General features: G+C 37.3%; 1 protein-coding gene and 1 pseudogene across 1 annotated transcript; one reads left to right on the top strand and one right to left on the bottom strand.

The window, feature by feature from the left end:
- Positions 1–94: 94 nt before the first annotated feature.
- On the bottom strand, positions 95–5188 carry LOC119809333 (zinc finger protein 709-like). Its single transcript, XM_042054709.1, has 4 exons — positions 5044–5188; positions 4793–4853; positions 542–3384; positions 95–213 (listed from the first exon to the last, which is right to left on the bottom strand). Exons 1-4 carry the CDS (start codon positions 5186–5188, stop codon positions 95–97), a joined length of 3168 nt encoding a protein of 1055 aa, XP_041910643.1.
- A 17164-nt stretch (positions 5189–22352) lies between these two features.
- LOC119809332 lies at positions 22353–23093 on the top strand (annotated as a pseudogene).
- Positions 23094–27790: the final 4697 nt, after the last annotated feature.

Genomic DNA, 27790 nt, shown 5'->3' with positions numbered 1-27790 from the left:
AAGGGTTGTTTTTAGAATGCATTCTTTTATGAATGTGAAGATTATTTTGATATGCAAAGGACTTACCACACCGATTACATTCATAGAGTTTCTCTCAAGTATGTATTCTTTTATGCATTTGAAGAACACTGTGATGAGCAAAGGCTTTACCACACTGATTACATTCATAGGGTTTCTCTCCAGTGTGTGTTCTTTGATGATACTGAAGAGCACCTTACTGTGCAAAGGCCTTACCACACTGATTACATTTATAGGGCTTCTCTCCAGTATGTGTTCATGATTTTTACGACTAGTTTTGAGCAAAGGCCTTACACATTAATTGTATTCATAGGGTTTCTCTCCAGTATGTGTTCTCTTATGCAACTGAAGAAAAAAATGACGTGTAAAAGCCTTACCACACTGACCACATATATAGGGCTTCACTCCAGTATGTGTTCTTTTATGTGTTTGAAGAACACTGTGTCTAGCAAAGGCCTTAACAGTGATTACATTCATAGGGTTTCTCCTCCAGTATGTGTTTTTTTATGCATTTCAAGGACACCATGACGTGCAAAAGCTTTACCACACTGATTACATTCATAGGGTTTCTCTCCAGTGTGTGTTCTTTGATGAGATTGAAGACCACCATACTGTGCAAAGGCCTTACCACACTGATTACATTCATGGGGTTTCTCTCCAGTATGAGTTCTTTTATGCAGTTTTAAGGTATGGTGATATGCAAAGGCCTTACCACACTGATTACATTCATAGGGTTTCTCTCCAGTATGTGTTCTTTTATGCAGTTTTAAGGTATGGTGATATGCAAAGGCCTTACCACACTGATTACATTCATAGGGTTTCTCTCCAGTATGTGTTCTTTGATGATATCGAAGACCACCATACTGTGCAAAGGCCTTACCACACTGTTTACATTCATAGGGTTTCTCTCCAGTATGTGTTCTTTCATGGTTTTGAAGAGCACTGTGAATAGCAAAGGCTTTACCACACTGATTACATTTATGGGGTTTCTTTCCAGCGTGTCTTCTTTTATGGATTTGAAGATTACTGTGATATGCAAAGGCCTTACCACACTGATTACATTCATAGGGCTTCTCTCCAGTGTGTGTTCTTTTATGTAATTCAAGATTACCCTTAGTTGCAAAGGCTTTACCACACTGAATACATACATAGGGTTTTTCTCCAGTATGTGTTCTTTTATGGCATTTAAGATGACATTTCTGTGCAAAGGCCTTACCACACTGATTACATTCATAGGGTTTCTCCCCAGTATGTGTTCTTTTATGTATTTGAAGAGCACTGTTTCCAACAAAGGCCTTACCACACTGATTACATTCATAGGGTTTTTCTCCAGTATGTGTTCTTTCATGGATTAGAAGAACACTGGAATCAGCAAAGGCTTTACCACACTGATTACATTTATAGGGCTTCTCTCCAGTATGTGTTCTTTTATGTGTTTGAAGAACACTGTGCCTAGCAAAGGCCTTACTACACTGATTACATTCATAGGGTCTTTCTCCAGTATGTGTTCTTTGATGAGCTTGAAGACCACCATATTGTGCAAAGGCCTTATCACACTGATTACATTGATAGGGTTTCTCTCCAGTATGTGTTCTTTCATGCGCTCGAAGATGACCATACTGTGCAAAGGCCTTACCACGCTGATTACATTCATAGGGTTTCTCTCCAGTATGAGTTCTTTTTTGTGTTTGAAGAACACTGTGTCTAGCAAAGGCCTTACCACACTGATTATATTCATAGGGTTTCTCTCCAGTATGTGTTCTTTTATGCAGTTTTAAGGTATGGTGATATGCAAAGGCCTTACCACACTGATTACATTCATAGGGTTTCTCTCCAGTATGTGTTCTTTTATGCAGTTTTAAGGTATGGTGATATGCAAAGGCCTTACCACACTGATTACATTCATAGGGTTTCTCTCCAGTATGTGTTCTTTGATGATATCGAAGACCACCATACTGTGCAAAGGCCTTACCACACTGTTTACATTCATAGGGTTTCTCTCCAGTATGTGTTCTTTCATGGTTTTGAAGAGCACTGTGAATAGCAAAGGCTTTACCACACTGATTACATTTATGGGGTTTCTTTCCAGCGTGTCTTCTTTTATGGATTTGAAGATTACTGTGCACTGCAAAGGCCTTACCACACTGATTACATTCATAGGGCTTCTCTCCAGTGTGTGTTCTTTTATGTAATTCAAGTTTACCCTTAGTTGCAAAGGCTTTACCACACTGAATACATACATAGGGTTTTTCTCCAGTATGTGTTCTTTTATGGCATTTAAGATGACATTTCTGTGCAAAGGCCTTACCACACTGATTACATTCATAGGGTTTCTCCCCAGTATGTGTTCTTTTATGTATTTGAAGAGCACTGTTTCCAACAAAGGCCTTACCACACTGATTACATTCATAGGGTTTTTCTCCAGTATGTGTTCTTTCATGGATTAGAAGAACACTGGAATCAGCAAAGGCTTTACCACACTGATTACATTTATAGGGCTTCTCTCCAGTATGTGTTCTTTTATGTGTTTGAAGAACACTGTGTCTAGCAAAGGCCTTACTACACTGATTACATTCATAGGGTCTTTCTCCAGTATGTGTTCTTTGATGAGCTTGAAGACCACCATATTGTGCAAAGGCCTTATCACACTGATTACATTGATAGGGTTTCTCTCCAGTATGTGTTCTTTCATGCGCTCGAAGATGACCATACTGTGCAAAGGCCTTACCACACTGATTACATTCATAGGGTTTCTCTCCAGTATGAGTTCTTTTTTGTGTTTGAAGAACACTGTGTCTAGCAAAGGCCTTACCACACTGATTATATTCATAGGGTTTCTCTCCAGTATGTGTTCTTTTATGCAGTTTTAAGGTATGGTGATATGCAAAGGCCTTACCACACTGAATACATACATAGGGTTTTTCTCCAGTATGTGTTCTTTTATGGCATTTAAGAGTACAGTTCTGTGCAAAGGCCTTACCACACTGATTACATTCATAGGGTTTCTCTCCAGTATGTGTTCTTTCATGCACTCGAAGATGACCATACTGTGCAAAGGCCTTACCACACTGATTACATTCATAGGGTTTTTCTCCAGTATGTGTTCTTTCATGGATCCGAAGAACACTGTGTTGAGCAAAGGCTTTACCACACTGATTACATTTATAGGGCTTCTCTCCAGTATGTGTTCTTTTATGTGTTTGAAGAACACTGTGTCTAGCAAAGGCCTTACCACACTGATTATATTCACAGGGATTCTCTCCAGTATGTGTCCTTTTATTCTTTTGACAATGACTATCATCAGCAAATGTCTTACCACACAGAATATATCCATATGATTTCTCTCCAATACGTGATCTTTTATGACTTTGATGAGTTTCACAAAGAACAAAGTCTTGACCATCTTGAAGATATTCATGGGGTTTCTCTCCAGTGTGTGTCCTTTTATGCATTTGAAGATGACTGTGATAAGCAAAGGTTTTACCACATTGCTTAATTTCAAAGCATTTTTCTCTGGTGTGTGTTTTATCATTCCTTAGATAGTGAGTGTCATAAGACAAGGCTTTAGCACAATGAGAATAAACTGAAAACTTCTCTCCAGTTTGATTTCTTTCAATCCTGCAAGGATAATTGACACATGTAAAAGCTTTACCACATACAATGCACTGTTGAACATCATATCTGTATAAATTAATTTCATAATTTGTTTCAATTATAAAAAGGAATTGAAAATTAAGGTTTTATATCTTTTTTTAAAATCATGTTTTGTTCTCTCAGGGGTTATTTTGCATCTGGAAAAATACTTGTGATGTTAAATTCCTTTGTGTCATGGTTTACCTATTCATCTATACCTATATTTTTTCTAGGATATTTTTTACATTTTTGAAGAGAACTGCATACTCTGAGTGCTTTACCAACTTTAATGCATTCATAAATTTTTCTATATTGTGAATCATTATACATTTGCTAAAAAAACTAAGATACCTGGAAGTATTTGTACAGACCTAGAACTTATGGTTTTTTTGTAATGTGACTCTGTTTATGTATTAACAATGATGGTAGAAAATGAATTAACTTTGTATTCTTGGATCAAATTCAGCAAGTATACTCTATATAAGAACTACATTTTATCTTCTTAATTGTTCTTAAAGAGAGGTATGCCAAATCTTTCCATATCCCTATGCTCATACACTCATGTCAAGAGTGACAAATCACACACACACACACACACACACACACACACACACACACACGAAAGGAAGAATAATGAGTAAAAGATATGACATTGACTCTTCACAGTTTGACTCTCTGTTCCTCACAGTCTTGTGGTATAGATATTAAGGTTTCTCCACAACATCTGTTACTTGACCTTTGACTCTAACAGCTGCTTTCACTAAACTTAGCATAGTCACAAAAAGTATATAAGTAATACAAGACTTACTCTGGGCTACTGATATAATAGAAAGTTTTGCAGCTATATTCATCATCACTGAAATGTATACATTTCCTGTAATGAGTAGCAGGAAACAAATGGGCTGGCAGATCTATAACAGCTCTCATGGTGCTATGACTCAAATGGTGATATCTGTTTAGGCATTGCTTCCTTGACTTTTTCATAAATGAATGACTGAGGTATATGGATTTGTGAGAATTTAATAACCATCAACGCATTTAAAGCAGTGCTTATTTACACTATTGCTTTTGTTTAACAGTTCCAGGACACATTACAAACTCATCAGAGGCACATTGTTAGGAATTTGCACAAGAAAATTACCTTGCATGTCTTCTAGAACATTGACAATGATCTTCAGTGTTACGATCTTCCCAAATGTATCCTAAAACACAGTACCCGAATTTGTATATTATTTAACACTGTACAACAATTAGCTTATTATCTTAAGTGCACCTAGGAATTATGACTGGTATTCACCTCATTGTACTTCTTTCTAAATCAAATTACAGAACATCATAAACCAGAGAAAAGTTGTCTCCATATTTTGAAACATGAAGGAATTTCATTTTTACCTATAGTAGTTAGGTTCCTGTAGGTCTCCAGCATCACATCTTTGTAGAGATTCTTCTGGGAAGGATTCAGCAAATCCCACTCTTCCTTAGTGAAGTTGATATGCACATCATCATAGGTCACTGCCTTCAAAAATATACCATACATGTGTACAACGTAAGCATGACAGTGACATCATTGGAAATGCATACTTCTTTGAAAGTATTGTATGATGCTGCTGTTACCCATTCTTATTCCATGACATAGACAGTCACTTTAGAAGAAAATAGAAAAGGAGAGTCAATTCTGTCATTTCTCTACACTTTTAATGGGATTTCACCTTAAGAACATTATCTATTAACAGAGAGAGAAAACTAAAGATCAACAGTACATCGTATGCATGAGAAAATTGTATGAAAAGTTAGTGAATACAGAAAGAAAAAAGAGATGTACGATGTACAAACTAGGTTTATTGATGTGTTGTGCCTTTAACCACAATATTCAGAAAAGAGGTGGGAACATTTGTCTCTGAGTTGAACATCGTATGCATGAGAAAATTGTATGAAAAGTTAGTGACTACAGAAAGAAAAAAAGATGTACGATGTACAAACTAGGCTTATTGATGTGTTGTGCCTTTAACCACAATATTCAGAAAAGAGGTGGGAACATTTGTCTCTGAGTTGAATGCCAGTCAAGTCTATGCAATCAGGTCCAGGAGAGGTGGCAGTACACATTAAGACCCTGTCTCCATTGCAAGCCTCAATGTAACAAACAATGGGATAGAAAAACTGAAAGGTTTTTATTGAAGTTCCTACAAAGAGTTGTTTTCACTCCAGTTCTGTATTCATCTTCCAGACACCTGAAGTACCCGAATATAAACTGCAATACCAATAATACTGTGTAGAAAAAGAACTGCCTGTATAAAACAGTTTCAAGTGGACAGATGAAAACAATAGAAGTACATGTTATAAATACATGGCATCTTGGGAATCAGAGTGATATTCTCTGTCAAATTTTAAAATTCAAGATAAGCATGAAGCTCAGCACAGCAGCATATACTTAACATGAAAAAAACGAGGGCCATCATCCATTCACATAAAAAAAATAGAGCCAGGAATGATCCCTCCCTTTACTTTCAGGAATTTAGAGCCACACAGTTATTCAGATAAGCAAATGAAACAATTAAAACAGCAGGTTACCAAACTCCTTAGCACTAAATAACATCTGTTTCTACTATATCTTACATGATTTAGAGATGGATCCTATAATGATGATAAAATCATTTCAGTATAAGTAGGAAGTTGGCTGATTAATGTCAAACACAACACAGTAGATATAAATGTCAGGAAATTACTTGAGGGTATTGAGACTCATAGCATACAATGAGGGATTTCATCTAGAAAGGCTTCTCCTATGAAAGGGCCAGAGAAAATTGAAAGAAAACCACTAAGGACAGAAACTTGTTCAAATACATATTTTCTGGGAGGTTGTTTATTCAGTCAAGTACATTGTGAACCCAGTCACTATTGATTCATGGTCAACAATAGAAAAAATGTATTTAGTCACTGCACAGATTCACATTTAATGATGTTTGAATAAGGATGCTTAAAAGAAATCCAACACTTGCTGAAACATGAAAAATAGATGTTTATTTATTTAAGGGTAGACTCACAAATCAGACTTCTATGTTTGAATGGTGTTCAGAATCTGAATTACACAGCCAGAAAAGAGGCCAGACTCATGCTCTATATTGGCATATATAGTATAAGATGCCATGCCCCCTTTTGTATAAATAAGAGAGTTCTAAGCCCACCACAAAATTATATACAATAAGAACAATATATTCATGAACTATCCTATCCTAACTAGTTTAAGTCTTGTATAATAAATAGTTTTGACAAGTGATGAGAGGAAAGTAACAACTATCTAGTCTTCCACCAAGAAGGGAAATATTACTTGAGTAAGCAGGAAGTGCAATCAAGAAATTTTCAAAATGTGCAAAAAATTACAGAGACAACTGGCTACCTGGGCAATCATGCAAAGTCTCATTTGCAATGTTGAAGCAACCAACTTTCAATAAGACCTAGAATAAATGAAAGGCCATTTTCCAGGGTAGGGAATTTGTCAAAACAATCTTACCCTGTCTTGGCAAGATTTAACAGATCTGCTTATTCATTTTTGGATACCATGTATCTTGTCGGTGGTTGAGGCATGAACATACTTTGCACAAAGGACAGTTTTGCCAAGAGGAAAACAAGCTCCAAGTCCAGTATCTTCAGATGCTCAACATTCTCTGGGGAATAAATTGATGATACCAGGAGATATTGGGACTCACTTCAACAGAAGCCAAAGTTATTTAAATGCTATATTCTACAGCTCTTTGAAGTGAGTGAAGATTACCTACTTATGCAGAATATAATCTCTACTTATCTAAAGAACCTGACAAACATAGATGACTATTGATCTATAATTCTTAATACCTATATAATTTAAAGACTAAGACTTCATATTGGAATATTATACAATAAACAACTCTGCAACAAATGAGGACAATGACCTCAAAATGTAAACAATGTATTAGTATCTTGATCAGTGGTAGAAATGTGCATAGCAATATGATCAATATAAATATATAAAAATGTTTTAAGCAAAAGGAGAGGCATGAATGCATACAACACTCAATATAATTTAACATCAATATACAGGAATCTATTACTCACTATTATTATTATTGTGTGTTAGCTCACACTAATCTATTATCCCATCCAATTTTGCCATTTTCTTTCAAAGAGATCCCTGAGCCTATAAAATTTCCCCTCCAACCCGCAACACTATACCAATTATAATCAACCCCTAAATGATTTCCTTAACCCTGAGGACAAACTTTGCTGGGAGAGGGGAGGTAGTCTTTTAAAATTACTTCCAGCTGTCATGGGGGCAATGTTCTCTCTATGGCATCCTATGGAAGAAAATGGTGGTAAAGTTTCAAGATTATCGTGTGGTATAATTGCAAATAGTCTCATTATTTGGTAAGGATTTTCTGAGCTTCCTATTAAAAGGTCTGTCCAGAATAATGTAAAAAAAAAAGGACACCATTTCAGCTAACCAAGTTGAACCATCTTGAGCAGCACGTATGCAAAACAGGTCTTGTGCTATCATCATCATAATATAATATCAACCAGGTTGAGTTGTTGTTGTGGGGCCCCATCTTCTTCCCAGAAACTTCAAAAATTAACGCAGGAAAATTCATTGTTCATTGTGGAAAACTTAAACATTACTTATATAGCCATATACAGACAAATATATCCAATGTCATGTACAATAGAGACAAAAATAGATATGAAGAAAAGTAAAATTTTTCTAAATTCTTTTTACTTTCTGTCCCATGTCATGGCTCCTGACATGAGACAGAAACTCAACTTTTACTTAATAAAGATATATGGATTTATAGAGGGACAGAGCAAGTGTCCAAAGCCAGCTCTATATATTCATGAGTCTACATCCACCTACAAAAGGTACCCAATATAATGACAGGATAAAAGTGTATATTATTGAATCTGCTCTAAAAAGAATAAAGAGGCATATATATGTATGATGAGATGAAAGGGCAGATCATTAAAAATAATTTTAATAGTAACTACTTTTATATTTTACATTAAATTAGATATGGATGCTTCCTTTTGATACTAATTTGACATTATTTTTGTTAAAAAATACTATCTATGATTATATATTCCTACTCAAGATAGTCTATCTAATACAACTCACTTAAATATGTAATGAAAATATCTAGTCCTTGAAAGTTATTATCAAATAATTACGATATAAAATATTGCATGTTAGTAGTTTGTTAATTATTACAATTGAAATTATACTCAAGTTAGATATGTTTTCAGCATTATAAAGAATTTTATTATCAGATTCAAGTGTACATACTTTAGAGAAAATGTTTGAAGTGAAGCAAACTTTGTCTCATTGGGGAGTACAAATTACTTCTGAAAATATAAAAAAAGGTGATTGTATTAATTATTCAGCATATAAAATACTTGTATAAAAATTTGAGCCCAAAAGTAAGAATTAGGAGAGATCATTTGTGAACTCTTAATGATTTTCAGAATTGTTGCAAGACATTGACCATCTATATCCCACTATTGGAGTAAAATATTGAAAAGAATAATTTTGACCAAACCATAAAAGGTGACAAGGATTAAATAGCCAAAGAGAATTATCGTCAAAAGCAGAGAAAAAAAAAAAAAAACTGTTTTGGTAAAAACTGGTTTAGTGGAAATAAAATTATAGGAGGCACATATGGATTGTTTGGATCTGAAGCTTGGTTACATTCAAGACATTTCTTTGATACAGGATTTCTCTGTATCTTTGGAACATGTACTAGAACTAGATCTTGTAGTCCAGGCTGGCCTCGAAATCCACCTGCCTCTGCCACCCAAGAGCTGGGATTTAAGGAATGAGCCACCACTTCATGGCCTTCACTCTGAACATTTTATCTTCTATGCATTCCCCCATAGGAATTTTAGTGCAGAAGAAAGATATCTTAAAATCAATATCTTTGCTATAGAAACAGACTAAAAATACTATAAACTTATGTGGAAAAAAATGTGAGTTGATTTTAAAATGAAAATTGAAACTTCATCAATTAGCAAGAATTGGCCAAGGTTAAATTGTAGCATGTTTTACTAATGTTGAAATTGAATCATTATGGACAAGAAGTGAATATTGGCAAAAAGCTTGCAGTAATTTCTTGGGAGAAATTAACAACAAATATTTCTTTTACCATATTAGTGATCATATAGAGAAGTAACTAATTCTGGGAAAAGGTTTCATCTAGCTTCTTGTATTTAATTTTGGGTTTGAGTCTCTATCAGGAATCTAGGCATTAAGTTGTGAACTCTGAATTTACATAACAAATACTCATCCTTTAACTTCTTATCGATCTTGTGCATATGAGATTTAAAATGCTTAAGTTTTCTAAAATGAAGTATGAGCATGCCTTACAGTGATCTTTGAAGTCTCCAAAAGAAGCGTGAGTCTCACAAAGGTTTTAACCGCACTAGGTTAATGCTTCACCATCTAAACATCGGATTTGAACTACAAACTGCTCAGGACAATATCAAAGTGGTACATTGAGATGATTGTGACTGCTGGGAACATGTTTTAATTAAATAAAAAGTTCATTTTGGAGGTTTGAGAAAGGGAAAATGGGCAAAAAAAAAAAAAACCAGACAGGTTGACCAATGGAATTGAATCAAAGACCCACCCAGATAATAATCCACACACTTATGAACACCTTTTGAATATGAAGCTAGAATTATACAATGGAAAAAAGAAATCATCTGCAACAAATGGTTATGGCATAACTGGATATCAACATGTAAAGGAATGAAAATAGATCCATATCATTCCCATGCGCAATAATCAAGTACAAAGGGGATAAAGACCTTAATGTAAATGTGACCAAACTGGAACTGAGAGAAGAGAAAGTGGGAAGCAGCCTTCCAAGTATAGAACAGGAGACCACTTCCTAAACATAACACCTGCAACACACAGTCTTAGAGGAACAATAAATTAATGGGACTTTCTGAAACTGAGAAGCTTCTGTAAAGCAAAGGACACAGTCAATAACATAATAAGTCAGCCTATTAAATGGGAAAATAGATTCCCAAACCCATATAAGATAGAGGACTGATCTCCAGAATATATAAAGAACTCAAGAAATTACACATCAAAAATTCAAATGATTTCAATTAAACAATGGAGCACAGAACTAAAGGAAGAATTTTCTATAGAATAATCTCAAATGACCAAAAGACACTCAAGGAAATATTCAACATCCTTAGCCATCAGGGAAACACAAATCAAACTGAAGTTAGAGCTAATGGCCAAGCACAGTCTTAATGAATACAGTTTCAGTGTGATTATTTTGAGTGTAAGCTAGCCTGGCAGCTGGGACAAACAAGAGGCCCCCTCCTCATGTAACACTAGCCCTCCTCCTTCTATGAAGCCAGTATCACCATAATACCCAAACCAGTTACTCAACAACAAGAAAACTGCAAGCAAATGTCCCTGATGAATGTAAATTCAAAATATTCAAAAAAAAAATAGTACCAAAAAGGACAAATGGATACATCAAAGATTTCCCACTATGAGCAAGTTGACCTTATGCCTAAAATACAGGGACGGTTCAACACAAGCAAATCAATAAATAAATGTAATAAACCCTAGACTTAAATACAAATATCTCACAACCATTTCAATAGATGTAGAAAACGTCTTTGACAAATTCCATCATGCTTTCATGATAAAATCCTAGAGAATGCTGGCTTTAGTCTTCATGGAATTAAACGCAGAATTAATTGGTGGCTCCTGATTTGCAGCTGCTGAAGGTTTTCTTTTACTGAATGAGTGCAGAATGTAGTTTCTCTATTTTCTATAGGTACATCTTGTCTGCTGTAATTTATTTAGACATTGCAGCCTACATGTGTTCGTGTACTTCATGCATTTCTGACTAAGCCACAACATTTTTAAACTCTATGCAACATTTGGTAAATATACAGAGATATAGCCATTTACAGGGATTAAATACCTTGATGTAAGAATGAATCTGTCTTAAGTTCCTATGTGTGACTTGTGACCAGTGACTGAATATTGTCACATTTCCAGTTTCTGATGGAAAATTTTATTAAAATTTTGACTATTAAAAATATTAAAAGATTTGGGGGCTGGAGAGATGGCTCAGAGGTTAAGAGCATTGCCTGCTCTTCCAAAGGTCCTGAGTTCAATTCCTGGCAACCACATGGTGGCTCACAACCATCTGTAATGGGGTCTGGTACCCTCTTCTGGCCTGTGGGCATACACACAGACAGAATATTGTATACATAATAAATAAATAAATATTAAAAAAATTAAAAGATTTAGCTTTAACATCATTAAACTACATACAATAAAACAGGTATCAGGAAGAATGATATTTATAACATTCAGTACATTTGTATTTATCAAATGTAGAGAAAATACTCCATTATATATCCTATCTTAGTATTCAAAAATTTTATAAGTAACTTACTTTCCATCATAAGTAAGAAAAACTGTAACACTAATTATTTTTTCTTTAGCTCCAAAGACCCCAGTAGGATGTAACATTATCTAATATTAGAGCAATCTGGCTGCCTGGACAGTCACCCAAAGTTACTCTGAAACACAGGACCATTCACCTTTAAACTGAAGGCCTAGAATATCTGACAGACTTTTCAGTGAAGCAGGAAATTTGAAGGAAAGTTCTACTTGTATTGGCAAAGGTCTTCAGCCACTTTCCGCTCTGTCACTCTGTCTGGGAAAATATCTTGCTGACACTCCAGTGATGTAGGAAATCTGATAACCTTCCCACCTTGTTTTGATGAAATTCAGCAGTCATTTTCCTGTCACTCCTGCATATCCTGTTTAAACAACATCCTATCAAGCAGTCAAGGAAAAACAGTTTATTTCTTACCCAAATAGTTAACCTGGCCACAATGAAAAGAACTCTAACGGCATCATCAAGCAGTCAAGGAAAAACAGTTTATTTCTTTCCCAAATAGTTAACCTGGCCACAATGAAAAGAACTCTAACGGCATCATCAAGCAGTCAAGGAAAAACAGTTTATTTCTTACCCAAATAGTTAACCTGGCCACAATGAAAAGAACTCTAACGGCATTCCTTTGATGACCATCATTCTTTTAGAAATAAAATGATGCTACCAGGAACAGGTACATCTCAGTGTCATGGAAAACCTTAGACTATTAAACACATTAATGTTATATTTTGTAAGTCTTTGAAGTGTTTTCAAATCATCTGTCTAAAATATAGCAGGGTAAGCAAGAAAAGAAAGCTAATGTGTTTACAAGTTTGATTATTAGAGATTAACTAGTAACCTCATTTCTTAACTATTGTATTTGTAAATCAGCTACATTAAGGACAATACCCCAAAGAAGAGTAGAAGCATATGGTGTACAAAAGTAACTTTAAATTTGTATTGATTTATCAAAATCCATGCCAATGCAAAATATATGAGATTAATAGTTGTATTTTTATCCTATATTCCCCTAACTTAAAAGAAACATCCACGATCCACCAAATAACCAAAAGCATTCCATACCATAACTCTTGGGAATGTGGATGCCTTTTTTTCTATAATAATTTCTGCTGTCTGTGGGTCAAGGCATCTTTATGGGTCACTGAGAAAAGTTGAGAAAATGTCCAAGACCAGGAAGGACCAGCTAGTAACTTTGTTGATATATATAACCTGTCAAGAATCAAGGGATATTCTCTGGTCAAACCTGATCCATTTTGACCTGGAATAAATTTAGTCTCTTGTTTCCAGTGGACATAAAACAAAACCTCATTTCCAAAACATTTTTTTATTTCCATTTGACAAATACAATTTTTGCTTCCTTTTTGTAAAGGGAAAAGAGACCTAAAGAATGTAGGACAATTGAAGTTTGCAGTCTTCCTACCATGAGAACACCTGTGCAACTGTGCTGTAGCAGCTTTATTCCTAATAGCCAGAAACTGGAAACAACCTAGATGTCAATGTCTCTCAACCAAAAAATAGAAATATGTGGTTCATTTACGCAATAAATTATTAATCGGTTATTTAGACAGGGACATTATAAAATTTGCAGCTGAATAAAAGGAAATAGAAAAAAAATCATTCTGCGTGAGGTAACCTAGACACAAATGACAATGGTGTGAACTTCCTTATACATTAATATTAGTTGTAAAGTAAAGGATAATCATGCTACAATACACACACACAGAGTTAAGTTAAGTAACAACAAAAGCTCTATCTACATCGATCTCTTTCAAAAGGGGAACTAGAACAGGTCTTCTGGATTGAATGGAGGTAGGTGGTGATGGGAACAGGAGAAAGCAGGATCAGGGTGCTTGGATGGAGGGAGAATGACGAAAGACTACAGGAATTGGGGCACATTTGGGACTTGGTATGGTACCTAGTACAATAGATACTCCTTCGATTGTATGAAAATGGCCCTAGCAAGGACTTTTAGGAATGGGGGCTAAGAAGCCTGTGGAGTCTTCTCTCACCAGGCAAAGTTTTCAACACTGGGACAGGGACACCAACCCAGCAACAGTGCCTTCATTCTACAACTAGTCCTGCTTGCAAGATATGTTGAGTTATTTGTTCCCCAGAAGATGTAGGAATAAACAACAAATAACTTGTGAAACTTCAGGCCCGTTCCATTCAAGGGAGACCATGTCCATCCTAATTGGATGACCAAGAACTTGAAGCCCATTACACTGCAGGTCTATGATAGAACCAAACAACATAGAAAAAAAGTCCAGGAAATGATTTCTAATGATATTCTGCTATACTCATAGAATGGTTCATCATCCAATTGTTATCAGACCGGCTTATTCCAGGAAGCTAAAGCAGCAGGAGCAAACACAGGCAGTCAAACAATAACAGGAGCTAAGGAGACCCTGCTGGCAATGGGGAGGAAGTACCATAGCAACCACCTCCCACCTTGGTTGAGGACCCTAAAATAACACAGCTCACGGAACCAACTAAGTAGGAGTTATTGGTGCTCACAGAGACTATCATGATACTCTAAGGGCCTGTGCTAAATGCTTTGCATATATGTTATCAGTTCATACTTTGGTGTTTTGTGGGACTCCTAGGACTGGGTGTGTATATGTGGGGTGTACTGTAATTCATTTGACAGCTCTTGAGACCCCTTTCCTCATACTGGGTTTCTATATCCAGGCATTATATGGATTCTGCATAGTGTTAGTCTAACATGTTGTACCATGTATGTGGGATGGTTTTCCATGTCTACTTGATAGTGTCCTAGAGACACCAGAGATTCGGGAGCCTTAGGAAAAAAAAATCCCTCCATGGGATTCAGAAATGAGGCATTCTCTCAATGACTGATCAATGGCAGAGGGCACAGCCCATTGAGACTTGTGCCATCCCTGGGCTGGTCCTGGGTTCTACAAGAACAGAGGATGGGTAGGTCCTGTGAAGTAAGGAAGTAAGAAGAACTCTCCCATCATATTTGCATCAATGCTTGACTCAAGGATCCTGCCCTCCTCGAGTTCCTTCCCTGGTATGCTTTAATAGTGAACAGCAATATGGAAGTGTGAGCCAAATAAATCCTGTTCACCCAATCTTGCTTTTTGGTCATGGTGTTTCATCACAACAGCAGATCCCAAATTACAACAAGACACCATGTTTTGTTGATATGTATGAAAGACCTGCTCTTTTTAAAGGTAAACAAAGAAGAGAGATTTGGGGGAAAGGTGGGACTGAGATGAATGGTGGAAGGAAGCACTCCAGTCAGGGTAATAAAAAAAAGAAACAAAAGACAAATGAAAGAATGAGGACAAATGAGGGAGGATTGAGTCAAGGAAAGATGAAAATTCAGCAGAGCAAATGTCAAATCCTGTGGTTCTCTCTCAGGTACATGGGGCTACATTTTTTGTTTGTTTTGCCTTTTGTTTTTGTGTTTCTTGAGACAGGGTTTCTCTTTAGCTTTGAAACCTTTGTTGGAACTAGCTCTTGTAGACCAGGCTGGCCTTGAACTCACAGAAATCCACCTGCCTCTGTCTCCCAATTCTGAAATTAAAGGTGTGTACAACCGATGACTGGTAGGGCTTGATGTTCAAAGGGCTTAATTAATTAGCTCTTTCCCTACTGAAGCATTAATCTAATTGACATTTATCAATAAAAACTCAGACCAGGCAGTGTTGGTGCACAACTTTAATCCCAGCACTCAGGAGGCAGAGGCAGGCGGATCTATGTGACTTTGATGTCAGCCTGGTTTGCAAAAGTGAGTTCCAGGACAGGCTCAAAAGCCACAGGGAAACCCTGTCTCAGAAAAACTAAAATAAAATAAAATAAAAACTCAGGAGTCTGATGGTAGGGTAAGAACTTGAAAGATCAGAAAACCAATTGATCAGCCATTGGTGACTACTACCACTTCAATATCTCCGTTCAAGAAAATGCCCGTAACTTCTCTCATGCCTGCATTAATAATCCTGACTCCTATCTGGCCAAAGTACTTCAAATCTCTATGGCAATGTTCAGTCAGGTTGTGGTTAGCTCTGTCCTGACTCCAAGCAAGCTCTATTATGAGAACATGATCAAAATGTCATAATTTCCCCTTTCTTAATAAATAAAAAGTGAAGAATTTAACTAACAGAGTAAAGCTATATACAAAATATACAACAGCTATGTACAAATATATATAGGAAACAATGACCAATCCATTTGTATTTGGTAAATTTAGAGAAAATATTATCTATCCTATTTAGGTAAGTCCAAAGGGTTGTACCTAAATTACTTTTTATCCAAACTTGTATTACCGAACAAAAATAAACTTTTTATGTCTCTTAACCTATATATTTCATACTAATTTATGAGTTGTTTTTTTTCAATTTCACAACAGAGAGAACTACAATTATCTAGTATTTAACTCCATTAGAGACCTTAGAAGTATGTAATATTACCTGAGTGAACAGAAAGTATAGAGTTTATCTATCACCATGCAGAAATCTCAAGTCCAAATATATCAAAGACCTCAACATAAAACCAAACACATTGAACTTCATAGAAGTGAAAGTGGAAAGTACACTTGAAAACATTGGTACAGGAGACCACTTTCTAAATATAACCCCAGCGACACAAACACTAATAGCAATAATTAATAGATGGGACCTCCTGAAACTGAGAAGTTTCTGTAAAGCAGAGGAAATGTTCAATAAAATAGCAGCCTACAGAGTGGGAAAAGATATTCCCCAACCCCACACTGAACAGAGGACTGATATCCAAAATATATAAAGAGCTCAAGGAATGGTCATCAGAAGAAAAAATGATCCAATAGAAAATAATTTGTACAGACCCAAGCAGAGAACTCAACAGATGACTATAAAATGAGTGAAAGGCACATAGAAAATGTTCGACATCCTTAGCCATTAGAGAAATGTAACTCTGAGATTCCACCTTACACCTCTAAGAATGGCCAAGATTAAAAACACTGAGGACAGTTTATGCTGGAGAGGATATGGGGTGAAGGGAAAACTTCTCCACTGCAAACTGGTACATTCATTTTAGAAATCAGTATGGTGATTTCTCAGAAAATTAGGACAAAACCTACCTCAAGACCAAGCAATACCACTTTTGGGTATATACCCAAAGGACGTTCAATCATGCCCCAAGAACATGTGTCCAGCTATATTCATATCAGCACTATTTGTATTAGCCAGAACCTGGAACAACCTAAGTGCTCCTTGATCAAATAATGGATGAGGAAAATGTGGTACATTTACACAATGGAGTACCACATAGCAGAAAAAAATAATGACATCTTGAAATTACAGGCAAATTGATGGATCCAGAAAGCATCATATTGAGTGAGGTAGCCAAGACCCAGAAAGACAAATATATAATATACTATGCTCTCACTCATAAGTGGCTTTTAGACCTAAAGCAAAGAAAACAAGCCATACAATATACAACCCCAGAGAACCTAGATAACAAAGAGGAATCTAAGAGAGACATAAAAGGATCTAATCTACATGGAAAGTAGAAAAAGACAAAATCTCCTGAACTAAGTGGGAAAATGGGGATCATGGAACAAGGTAGAAGAGGGGAAGAATGCAGGAGAGCAGAGAAAAATATATACTTCAATAAAAACAATTAAAAAAACTAAGAAATGACAGAAACAACTGATTGCCTGGATAGTCACAAAAGATGTCACCCAAGATTCCACTGCACTGTTGGGAGTTTTAACTGTGGTCTATACACCTAGAAGATCTGACCGAGTTTCTGTGAAGCAGGAATTTTAAAAGCTTGCCCTGCTTTGCTATGGCAACGCTCAGCTGTCACTTTCTTTTGTGTCCTGCCTATCTAACTTAGACAGTATACTGTCAGTATGTAAGTCAAAGACAGTTTCTTGCCAGTGCCTAAGTCTTGCCACCAAGAAAGTTAACTCCATATAGTCATTTCTATGAGATCCATCATTTCTCTGAAGTAGATTGGTGTTGTTAGAAACAGACATATATTGTCATAAAAGCCCTATATTATCACAACATCTTAAATGCCATATTTTGAATAGGAAATGTTTGATGACTTACTTAAAATGCCTATTTAAAATATATTTTTGGCCAGGGAGTGATGGTGCATGTCTTTAATCCCAGCACTTGTGTGGCAGAAGCAGGTTCATCTACAAGGTGTTTTCCAAGACAATCAGAGCAAGACAAAAGAACCCTATCATGAAAAAAAAATGGAAAAGACGTGTCTTTTTGTTTCACATTGAGAAAATACCTAACATGAGTATATAAGTATGATAATATGTAACTATCAACCTGTATTTTTATTAATTTAAATAGTTTACAGTAGTAATCTTTAAAAACTAGAGATTTATTTTACACTGTTAAGTGACTTATTGGGCACAAAATCTTACATAAGAGTAGAAATGTATGTATAGTATGTTTTATCAAAAATAACCTTGAATTTCCATGAACATACAAAAATATGTTAAAGATGATTAGAAACATATATAGCATAACAAAATAATCTCAAATATGTATTAATATACAAAAATCCATACTAATGTAAAATCTTAATACAAATAGTTGTTTTTTACTTAACGTCAAATTAGTAATCTATCATTTATCCTATAATTTCTATATCTTTCCTTTTTCTTTTCAGAACAAGATAACTGAATATAATCTCCTTTGTTTATACTTTTTACCATTACCCATACATAGTACCTTGTTACTACCTCCACCTCCATGATGACATAAATCATGACCTAATGAATGACCAAACTGCTTACCCCAACTCTTGGGAATATGCGATCCATGCGTTTAAAATTATTTTTTTTTTGTCTCTGGGCGATCTATAAGGGTCCCTGAAATAAACCTAGGATAATTTCAATTCATGCGAGAATTACCTATTATCTCTTGTCCAGTCTTTGTGTAATGGATATGTGGTGAAATTATCTCAAGTACTGGCTAGTGTAGTGCATGAGGACCATCTTGGATATTAAAGTTGGAATTGTCCTGAATAGTTTATAGCCCAAAGCTGACCTTTGTGGGGGGGGGAGGGCGTAGTCAGTTTAGTGGATTACCACACTCTAGGAGGAATCAATCGTGTGGGGCCCTAAGCCTCTTTTTAGGATTTTAATGGTCACTGTTAAGAATGATCGTGGTTTACTGTAGAAAACCTTTTAAGTGCTTTTTGTAGTACAGCTCAAAGAGGTTAAAGGACCAGAGTTTGTTATTGACATACAGAATTCAAAAACTTAATTTTAAGTTACTTGATAGGGATTTAGACCCAAAATCATGAACAGGAATTAAGAAGAAGCCTTTTTTGAAAATTAGTTTTTAGATGTAGTGCAAATTGGTTTTATTCATAAACCCTGTAGACCGATAGTAGGGCTGAAAGCTGAAAGATCAGAGAAGCACAGCATCCAGCCACTAGTTCTTAGCTCCATAAAATTCCCAGTCCAATGTGGGAGCCCACATGTGACTCAGTTTCCATCTGGAGTCATTTGAGACTTAAAGAATCCCTTTGAATTCAAGCATGCCTGCTGTGCTTCTTCCAGTAATCTTGAGGGCTGTGAATAACATCTGTGTCAGCCAACAGAAAAAGCATTTTTTTTCAGCTGAAAGAGCCCATTTTTTTTCTATTAAGATTTGGGCTAGTGTAGGCCAGCCAGAGGCACTCCTTGTTAGTGATTAGAAGCTGCTTAGCTGAATCACATAATGCACAGGTTTGAGCTGCCTCCCAGCACAGTGCAGGGAGGTGGGGAGCTCACTGTATTGCTTTTGGATCTGCCTTTTGACTGTATTTAGTATATATGCTGGATGAGAAATAAACTCAGGCTGCTTCCTATTGACCTTTCATCCTCTAGGTCTAACCTATGATTCTGTCTTCATTTCTCTTAATCTAACTTTTCCTCAGCCTCAGTATCCCCTCCAAGGGAACCTTGAGATGAATTCTGCTAGACAGACCAAATGGGGTATCCTGTCTCTATAAGTCCTCAGACTGAATGCTGTTTCTACAAAATACTCAATCCTCAGCTCCTCTCTTATACCACCTTATATTCTTCTCTCTGCCCAGGCATACCACTTCCTATCTGCAACTTCTTAGTGATAGGATTAAAGATGTGAGACACCAGCACTTGACACTACAACAAACTTGTGTGACTACTGATATTAAAGATGTGTGTCAGTATTGCCTGGGGTGTAAGGCTGGTCATGGCATGTTTTACTTTATGATCTTCAGGCAAGCTTTATTATTAAAATATAAATGAAAAAATAAAACTAAATAATTAGAAGCAAGCATCCGACATCAAGAAGAGAAATGTAAAACTGTTTATCACCAAAGAGTATAAGAAATATTCTGAGTACAAATTGGGGAAGGTCCATCATTTTCAAAAACAATGAATGATATAATTAAATTATGGTTCACAAAATCAGTAATATAAATGACACCATTGACAAAACGACACAAACACAAATCTACACACACACACACACACACACACACACACAATTGTTTCTTAAAGAAGAACAAGAAGGCTCTATTCAAAATTAATTCCTAAGAAATCACTGGCCATCACGCATCCTGTACACTCCTGTTCTCTCCTTTACCAATAACAGAAAATGGGTTGGGTGAGAAGGGCTGTTTCACCAAAATTTACAATATTCACTTGAAGTATTCTGATGCTTTTACTTTACAGAAAATAGTTTTGATTACGGAAAGCATTTCATCTCTTATGATGAAGAAAATGATGTCTGTTAGGATCACTTACCATGTTGTTTCCTGCAGTTGGTGACTGAATACAAATCTGCATCACAGTGAGGAAACGAAAACTTCTTAAATGAAATTTCAAGAGAACAGATTTTTAAAGAGTCCATGCACATGTAACGCAACTTGCTTTACTTCGACTGCTTTAAAAGTCGCAAGCACTTCTGAAAACAAGGTTACTGCTATTTTTTGTGTATGCTTGTGCATGACAGAGAATATCATACGTGTGTGTGTGTGTGTGTGTGTGTGTGAGTGAAAGAGAGAGAAAGAGAGAGAGAGTGAGAGAGAGAGAGAGAGAGAGAGAGAGAGAGAGAGAGAGAAAGGTTGTCAGATCCGCTGGATTGGGAATAGTGGAGATTTATTAACCTCCCAACTTGCATGTAGGTGTCTGAACTCAGGTCATCCACAAAAAGAATCTGTGCTGAGCTACCTGCCCAGACACATAAAACCTTTTATCCAATAAGTCAAGTCTTTCTCAGATTAATAAAAACAAGAAAAACAAAACATAAAAAAGAAGAAAAGAATGATCCTAAGAAGATGATCCATAAAAATTATGATTTTTGTGTATGATAAATTTCCACCATTAAATGAATACAAATTGCTTTGCCCAACAATTTATAACTGGACAGCTGATAGCAAACCAATACTCACAGTGGAAACACTCAGAACGCTCAAGGGATTATGTATTGATCATACCAACACTAAGTAGCAAAGATTCAAATATGAAGAGGGCAACAACTAAAAGACACAGATATGCCAGGAAATGGAAAGAGGCAGGCATCTAAGAAGAAAAAGGCAGTCTTTGAAGAGAAACTTTCCAAAAAACAATAATGACCTAATAATATTAGAACTTTTCTAAATAAAATTGAGGAAGCTCCATCATTTTCAAGATAATCAATAATATATTTGGATTACAGCTAGATTATGGAAAAGTAGGATACCCATTTATGTAATATGACTTCTATACTTTCCCCGATGATCCATAAATCAAAAATGTGCACAATATTTGTATAAGAATTAAGGGGAAGGAAATAAAAAGGCAAAAGCAGAGGCAGAAATATATAGTCAACCTTTAATCAAAGACCAAAGAAAACTTAAGCAAGGAAAAGTGTGATCTTGACCAATGTTACCCAGCTACCTTTGATTATGTGTGTACAGAAATGAAATAAACACAAACCGCACAACTTTCACAAAGTTATCTTGAAATGCCCCTTAAACTGTTGTTCCTGACATCCAGTTACAGATCTGTCTTCCAAAGACAGAAGCCTTATGATATAGATGTTCTTCTTCCAAACATGGAAGATCTTTTGTGATGGCTCCCCATCCCCTTGTGCTTTCTTCTGGTTTCAGATCAATGCTGCTCCACTGATTCCCAATCCCAAACAACCTAGAAAAATGATTTAAGGAGCAATAGGGGAAGCAGGTGGTTGGAGATTCGTGCCTCAGCAGTGGGCCTAGGGCTTTAGGGTAAGCTGGGAGGGAGACCCAGGGGTGCAGAGGACTATGGAACAGTCTGCACAAAGAGCCCCAGTCCTGTGCCACCTCCACCCTCCCAACCCCCACACTACAAGTTCTGGGCCCCCCTGGGGAGTCCCTGGCAGCCAGGAGGAGGAGGAAGATCCAGGACTGGTTGAGGTGAACCCCAGAAAAATCATCATTGAGGACCCAGAGCTAGAAGTGATCAAAGCTTCAGGGAGTCAGGGAGATAGAGGAAGAGGATGAGAAGTTAAAGGAGCTAGCTACAAAAGGAGGTAGAGAACCAGAGGAATAAGAGAACAACCCCAGGTAATGCTGGCTCAGTGATCACGTCTCTTGAAGAGAAGATGCAGGCTGATGCCAGTTCCATCTATGTTGGCAATGTGGACTATGGTGCAACAGCAGAAGAGCTGGAAGCTCACTTTCATGACTGTGGGTTAGTCAACCGTGTTTCTACAGTCTGTGACAAATTCAGTGACCTTGCCAAAGGGCCACTGAATATATGCAAAGGGTTTGCATGTATAGAACTCTTAGACAAAGAGCCAGTTTGGACTTCTCTGGCTTTAGATGAGTCCCTGTTTAGAGGGAGACAAATAAAAATGATTCCCATCAGTACATCAGAAGGGATTCCCACGTGCCCAATACCTTGCCCAGACTACCAATTACAACAGCTCCCAGTCTTGATTCTACAGTGGTTTTAACAGCAGGCCCTGGGACCAACTCTTCAGGGACTAGGCTAGAGCAACATCAAGGTATTCCACTTACTAAAAAGAGTATTAGAAGGAGAAAGGAAAAAAAAAAGAGGAAAGAAGAGAGAAAAATTAAAAGAAAAACACAACATAACCTTGATGGAAGAAGTATATTTAAAAAGGATAAACTGCCCATCAAAATCCCAGCAAAAGTCTTCAAAGACCTTGAAAGAATGGTACTCAACCTCCTTTGGAAAAGCAAAAAACCTAGGATAGCCAAAACAAAACTATGCAATAAAAGGACAATAAAAGGGCTTTTCAAGTCATCACAATCCTTGACTTCAAACTCTACTACAGAGCTACAGTAACAGCCTGGTACTGGCAAAAGAGCAGACAGGAGGACAAATGGAACGGAATAGAAGACCCAGATATCAAACCCAAAAACTTCGAACACCTGATCTTTGCGAAAGAAGGAAAAAAAAAATATCAAATGGAAAAAAGAAAGCACATTTAACAAATAGTACTGGCATAACTGGATATCAACATGTAGAACAATGAAAATAGACCCATATCTATCACCATGCACAAAATTCAAGTCCAAATGGATAAAAGACCTTAGCATAAAGCCAGCCACACTGAACCTTATAGAAAAGAAAGTGGGAAGTACACTTGAATGCATTGGCACAGGGAACCACTTCCTAAATAGAACCCCAGCAGCACAGACACTGAGAGAACTAATTAATAAATGGGACCTCCTGAAACTGAAAAGCTTCTGTAAAGCAAAGGACATGGTCAACAAGACAAAACAACAGCCCACAAAGGGAAGAGATCTTGACTAACACGACATCAGACAGAGGTCTGATCTCCAAAATATACAAAGAACTAAAGAAATTGAACACCAAAAGATCATATAATCCAATAAAAAAATGGAGTACAGACCTAAGCAGAGAATTTTCAACAGAGGAATCTAAAATGGCTAAAAGACACTTAAGGAACTGTTAAACATTCTCATTCATCAGAGAAATGCAAATCAAAACAACTGAGATTCCATCTTACACCTGTAAGAATGGCCAAGATCAAAAACACTGATGACAGCTTATGCTAGAGATGTTGTGGGGAAAAGGAAACACTTCTGCATTGCTGGTGGCAATTCAAGCTGGTACAACCTCTTTGGATGTCAGTGTGGTGATTTCACAGAAAATTAGGAAACAACCTTACTCAAGACCCAGTAATACCACTTTTAGGTATATATCCAAAGGATGCTCAATCGTGACACAAGGACATGTGCTCAACTATGTTCATAACAGCTTTGTTTGTCACAGCCATAACCTGAGAAACAACCTAAGTGCCCCCCGATCAAAGAATGGATTTTAAAAATGTGGAACATTTACACAATAGAGTACTACACGGCAGGAAAAAATAGTAACATCTTGAATTTTGCAGGAAAATGGATGGAACTAGAAAACATTATTTTGAGTGAAGTAACCCAGACACAGAAAGACAATTATCACATGTGCTCACTCATAGGTGGTTTTTTAACACAAAGCAAAGAAAGCCAGCCTAAAAACACAATTTCAGGGAACTTAGACAACAATACAGACACTAAGAAGGACTTACTAGATATAATCTACATGGGAAGTAGAAAGTATAAAAAGACAAGATCTCCAAGTAAATTGGGAGCATGGATACTTTGTGGGAGGGTTGAAGGGAGGAGGGAAGAGCCAGGGAGGGGAGCAGAGAAAAATGTAGAGCTCAATGAATATCATGGAAAAAAAGAAATAAAAAAAGATGTGCTGTGGAAGGGGGAGAATCCCATAACTAACAAGGAGGGACCTGCTCTGGGCAGTAGGGGGGGCCCTGGGAGTGGGGCAGGAGTGACATGTTCCCTCTGGAGATTCACCATGGACACTTCTCAAATGTGCAACCTGCTCCCTATTTCCCTCCTCCACTTCACTCTCTTTGTGCCTTTCTCAGGGGAAGGTGGGCATGGGTGGTAGGAGGGCGATTTTTTTTTTTTATCCAGAGCTCTGGAAGGGCACCAATCTGTTCAGCTTGTTTCCTTTGCTCATCTTCTCCCTGCCTTTTTCAGTCCCTGCCTGATTTACCAGGTCTAGGGACACCTTACCCTTCTTTCCTTGGGGCCCCTGCCCCTCCAGTTTGCCTGGTGAACAAGTTTGTTTCCTTTTTTGCTTATTTTTCTGTCTTTGCAGGTTTCTGTAAGAGGAACATCTCACTCCCAGTGGATTCAGTGTAAATTCCACTTACCCCTGCTGAAATACACTACTTTGTTTTGGGAAGTTTTTGCAGTGTTTTTGTTTACCTCGTGTTCTTGTTTTTTTTATTTTTTTATTTTTACTTTACTATTTTCCCTTTTATTTGGAGGGAATAGTGAAAGACACCCCCACCCCATCTCAGCCTGTCACAATGAGTGACCCCCGCCCCAGCCTATAGCAGGGTTTAAATCAGGTCACCTACATAAGCTTAGAAAAACAAACTTTAAAGAACCAAGTGGGGCTCAGCTGAACAGAATATCTGTGGTTAGCTAGCTCTGTAGAGACTGGGCCAACAGGAAGACAGCAAACCACTGCAACAGTCTGTCAAAACCCAGAGTGCTGAACTTAGCCTTATCTAGATCTTATGGTTTTTCTTATGAAACTGCAGATGGACAAACAGCCCTGTCCTAAGCTCGACCCTAGCCAACCATGCAAAAACCAATGAAATGCTTGTTGCTATGCAGCCTATTACGTAACTCCTGAACCCCCTATAAATGCATGATGTATCCCTAGCCGGGCATGCTCATTCAGCTAGCTGTTCACCCAGCTGGGCTGTTTTGCAGCATCCACAGGCACCTGTGTAAATAATAAACTGCCTCTTGCTTTTGCATACAGTGGACTGGTCTCAGTTCTTGGGTAGGGTGATCCCCAAAGGTGAGACACCCGTCTTTGGGGTCTTTTAATAGGAAGAAGTGGGAATAAGGAGGTGGGAGCTGGATTTTTTTTTTTAAACTCATTTACAGGGGATGGAATTTTTTAAAATAAATGTATCATGAAGAAAGTTGTTAATTAAAAAAAGAAAAATGATTTAAAATGTATTTTCTGCTACATGGATTATGGCCCAAGATGTGAATTGTGCTCTACCTCCCTGCCCAACACAATGCACATCTGAAAAATCTCTGCAGAACAAAAACTCCTTTGTCTCTGCAAGTTTCACTGGATCACACCATTGCAGCTACTGGCAGGATCACATTAAAAGCATTCTGAACATGCATTGCTAGAAGATCAATATCACCATTTTCCTACCAGTTCCTAAGCTATTTGTAATCTTACAACACAAACCTGAAATTGGAATGCAATATTTAGAAGTTCTAGAATCCAGACCTTCAGTTTTCTAATCTCTCTTCCCACTTCACACCAAGAGCAGTGCCCACGTGTGTTCTCTGCTGGACGATCAGCATCATATCCTCCAGTTCCAGAGTCGACCCTGCCCCAGGAAATTCATACATAGGGAGGCTCAGAGGACATGGGCCACTGCCAACATGAGCCACATGGACCAACAAAACTACAGTCTGGCTCATGATCAGTCTAAGACACAGCAGAAATGACAGTTCAACAGACCTCAACACCCAACACTCACCACGGTATAGCTTGTGATCTTCCTTACTACTACGACAGCAGAGGCAGAATAGAATCATGGAAAGAACCCACAAACTGTCTGCCACTAGTACTCCCCATTGCTAACCCTTCCCAGAATTCCTCACTGGCTAGGGACACCCAGCTGGGCCTCACAATATTAGCAGCTCCTCTATAGGAGGATCAGAGATCAAATGACTCAGACAGCACAGCCCTTCCAATTCTGCCTTTCCAGCCCAGCAGACCAGGCTCTAGTTTAGATAGTTTGTATTTAGTACACATTATTCGACTCTCCTAGAGCACATCCTGTTCCTCACAGAAAGTACAGGTTCATCTGTGTGCACATTCCATTACACACTCACTTTCCAGTGCAGACATCCCATAGACTCAGAGATGCAAAATCCTGAAGACAAACACAAGGCCCATTCATAAAGTATCTACTGTTACTGTGTAAGTGTTGATAAAGAAATACAGACCATGAATTAGAAAAAATCAGGATCATGTTATGGCTCGGAGGGAACAAAGACAATGTAAATATGATGTAGCTTCCATCTCCAAAATTATTTTTGAAAAGTTGAAACAGGCTTTGTGGCCATGTGCTCCAGAGAATAGGGATTTTATTAGAGCACAATAAATATATTTTATATATTTTCTCTAATGATGAAGATCTTAATCCAGAAAAGTAGCAGTCTTATTTAAGCAGGGACACAACATTTAACCCAGATCTTCTATTTTGGATGAACTATTGTAAACATAGCAATTAGGTTTCAGGATAAGGTCAGTCCCTTACCCAGACTCTTGATGGCCCAGGTCCATGGACTGCAAACACTGGTCGATCAGGACAATCATACAGCCTCTACAATAAACTACCTGATTCCAGAAAAGTAATCTCGGTTGAAGGAGGAAAGCTCTCACCCTCAGGCCAACCTCTCACTTCCTGCACTGTGTCTCCACCAGCTTCAAAGTTGGTCAATGAGTTCAGTTCTTAAACCAATCCCTCTTCATTTCTAAGTCCCCAATAAAAGCCAGATAGATTAGCAGACACTCATTAAGTGCTCTATTTTTCTTTCTCTCTGACTAGTCAAGGCCAAACCTGGAAGGAGTTGCAGGACTCTTTCCAACACTGGGCAGCAGAGGCAGGATTAGG

Source organism: Arvicola amphibius, chromosome 3 (assembly GCF_903992535.2).
Source record: "Arvicola amphibius chromosome 3, mArvAmp1.2, whole genome shotgun sequence".
NCBI lineage: Eukaryota > Metazoa > Chordata > Mammalia > Rodentia > Cricetidae > Arvicola > Arvicola amphibius.
Note: the sequence above shows the minus strand (reverse complement) of the source record. Positions and strands in the feature narration are given on the sequence as shown.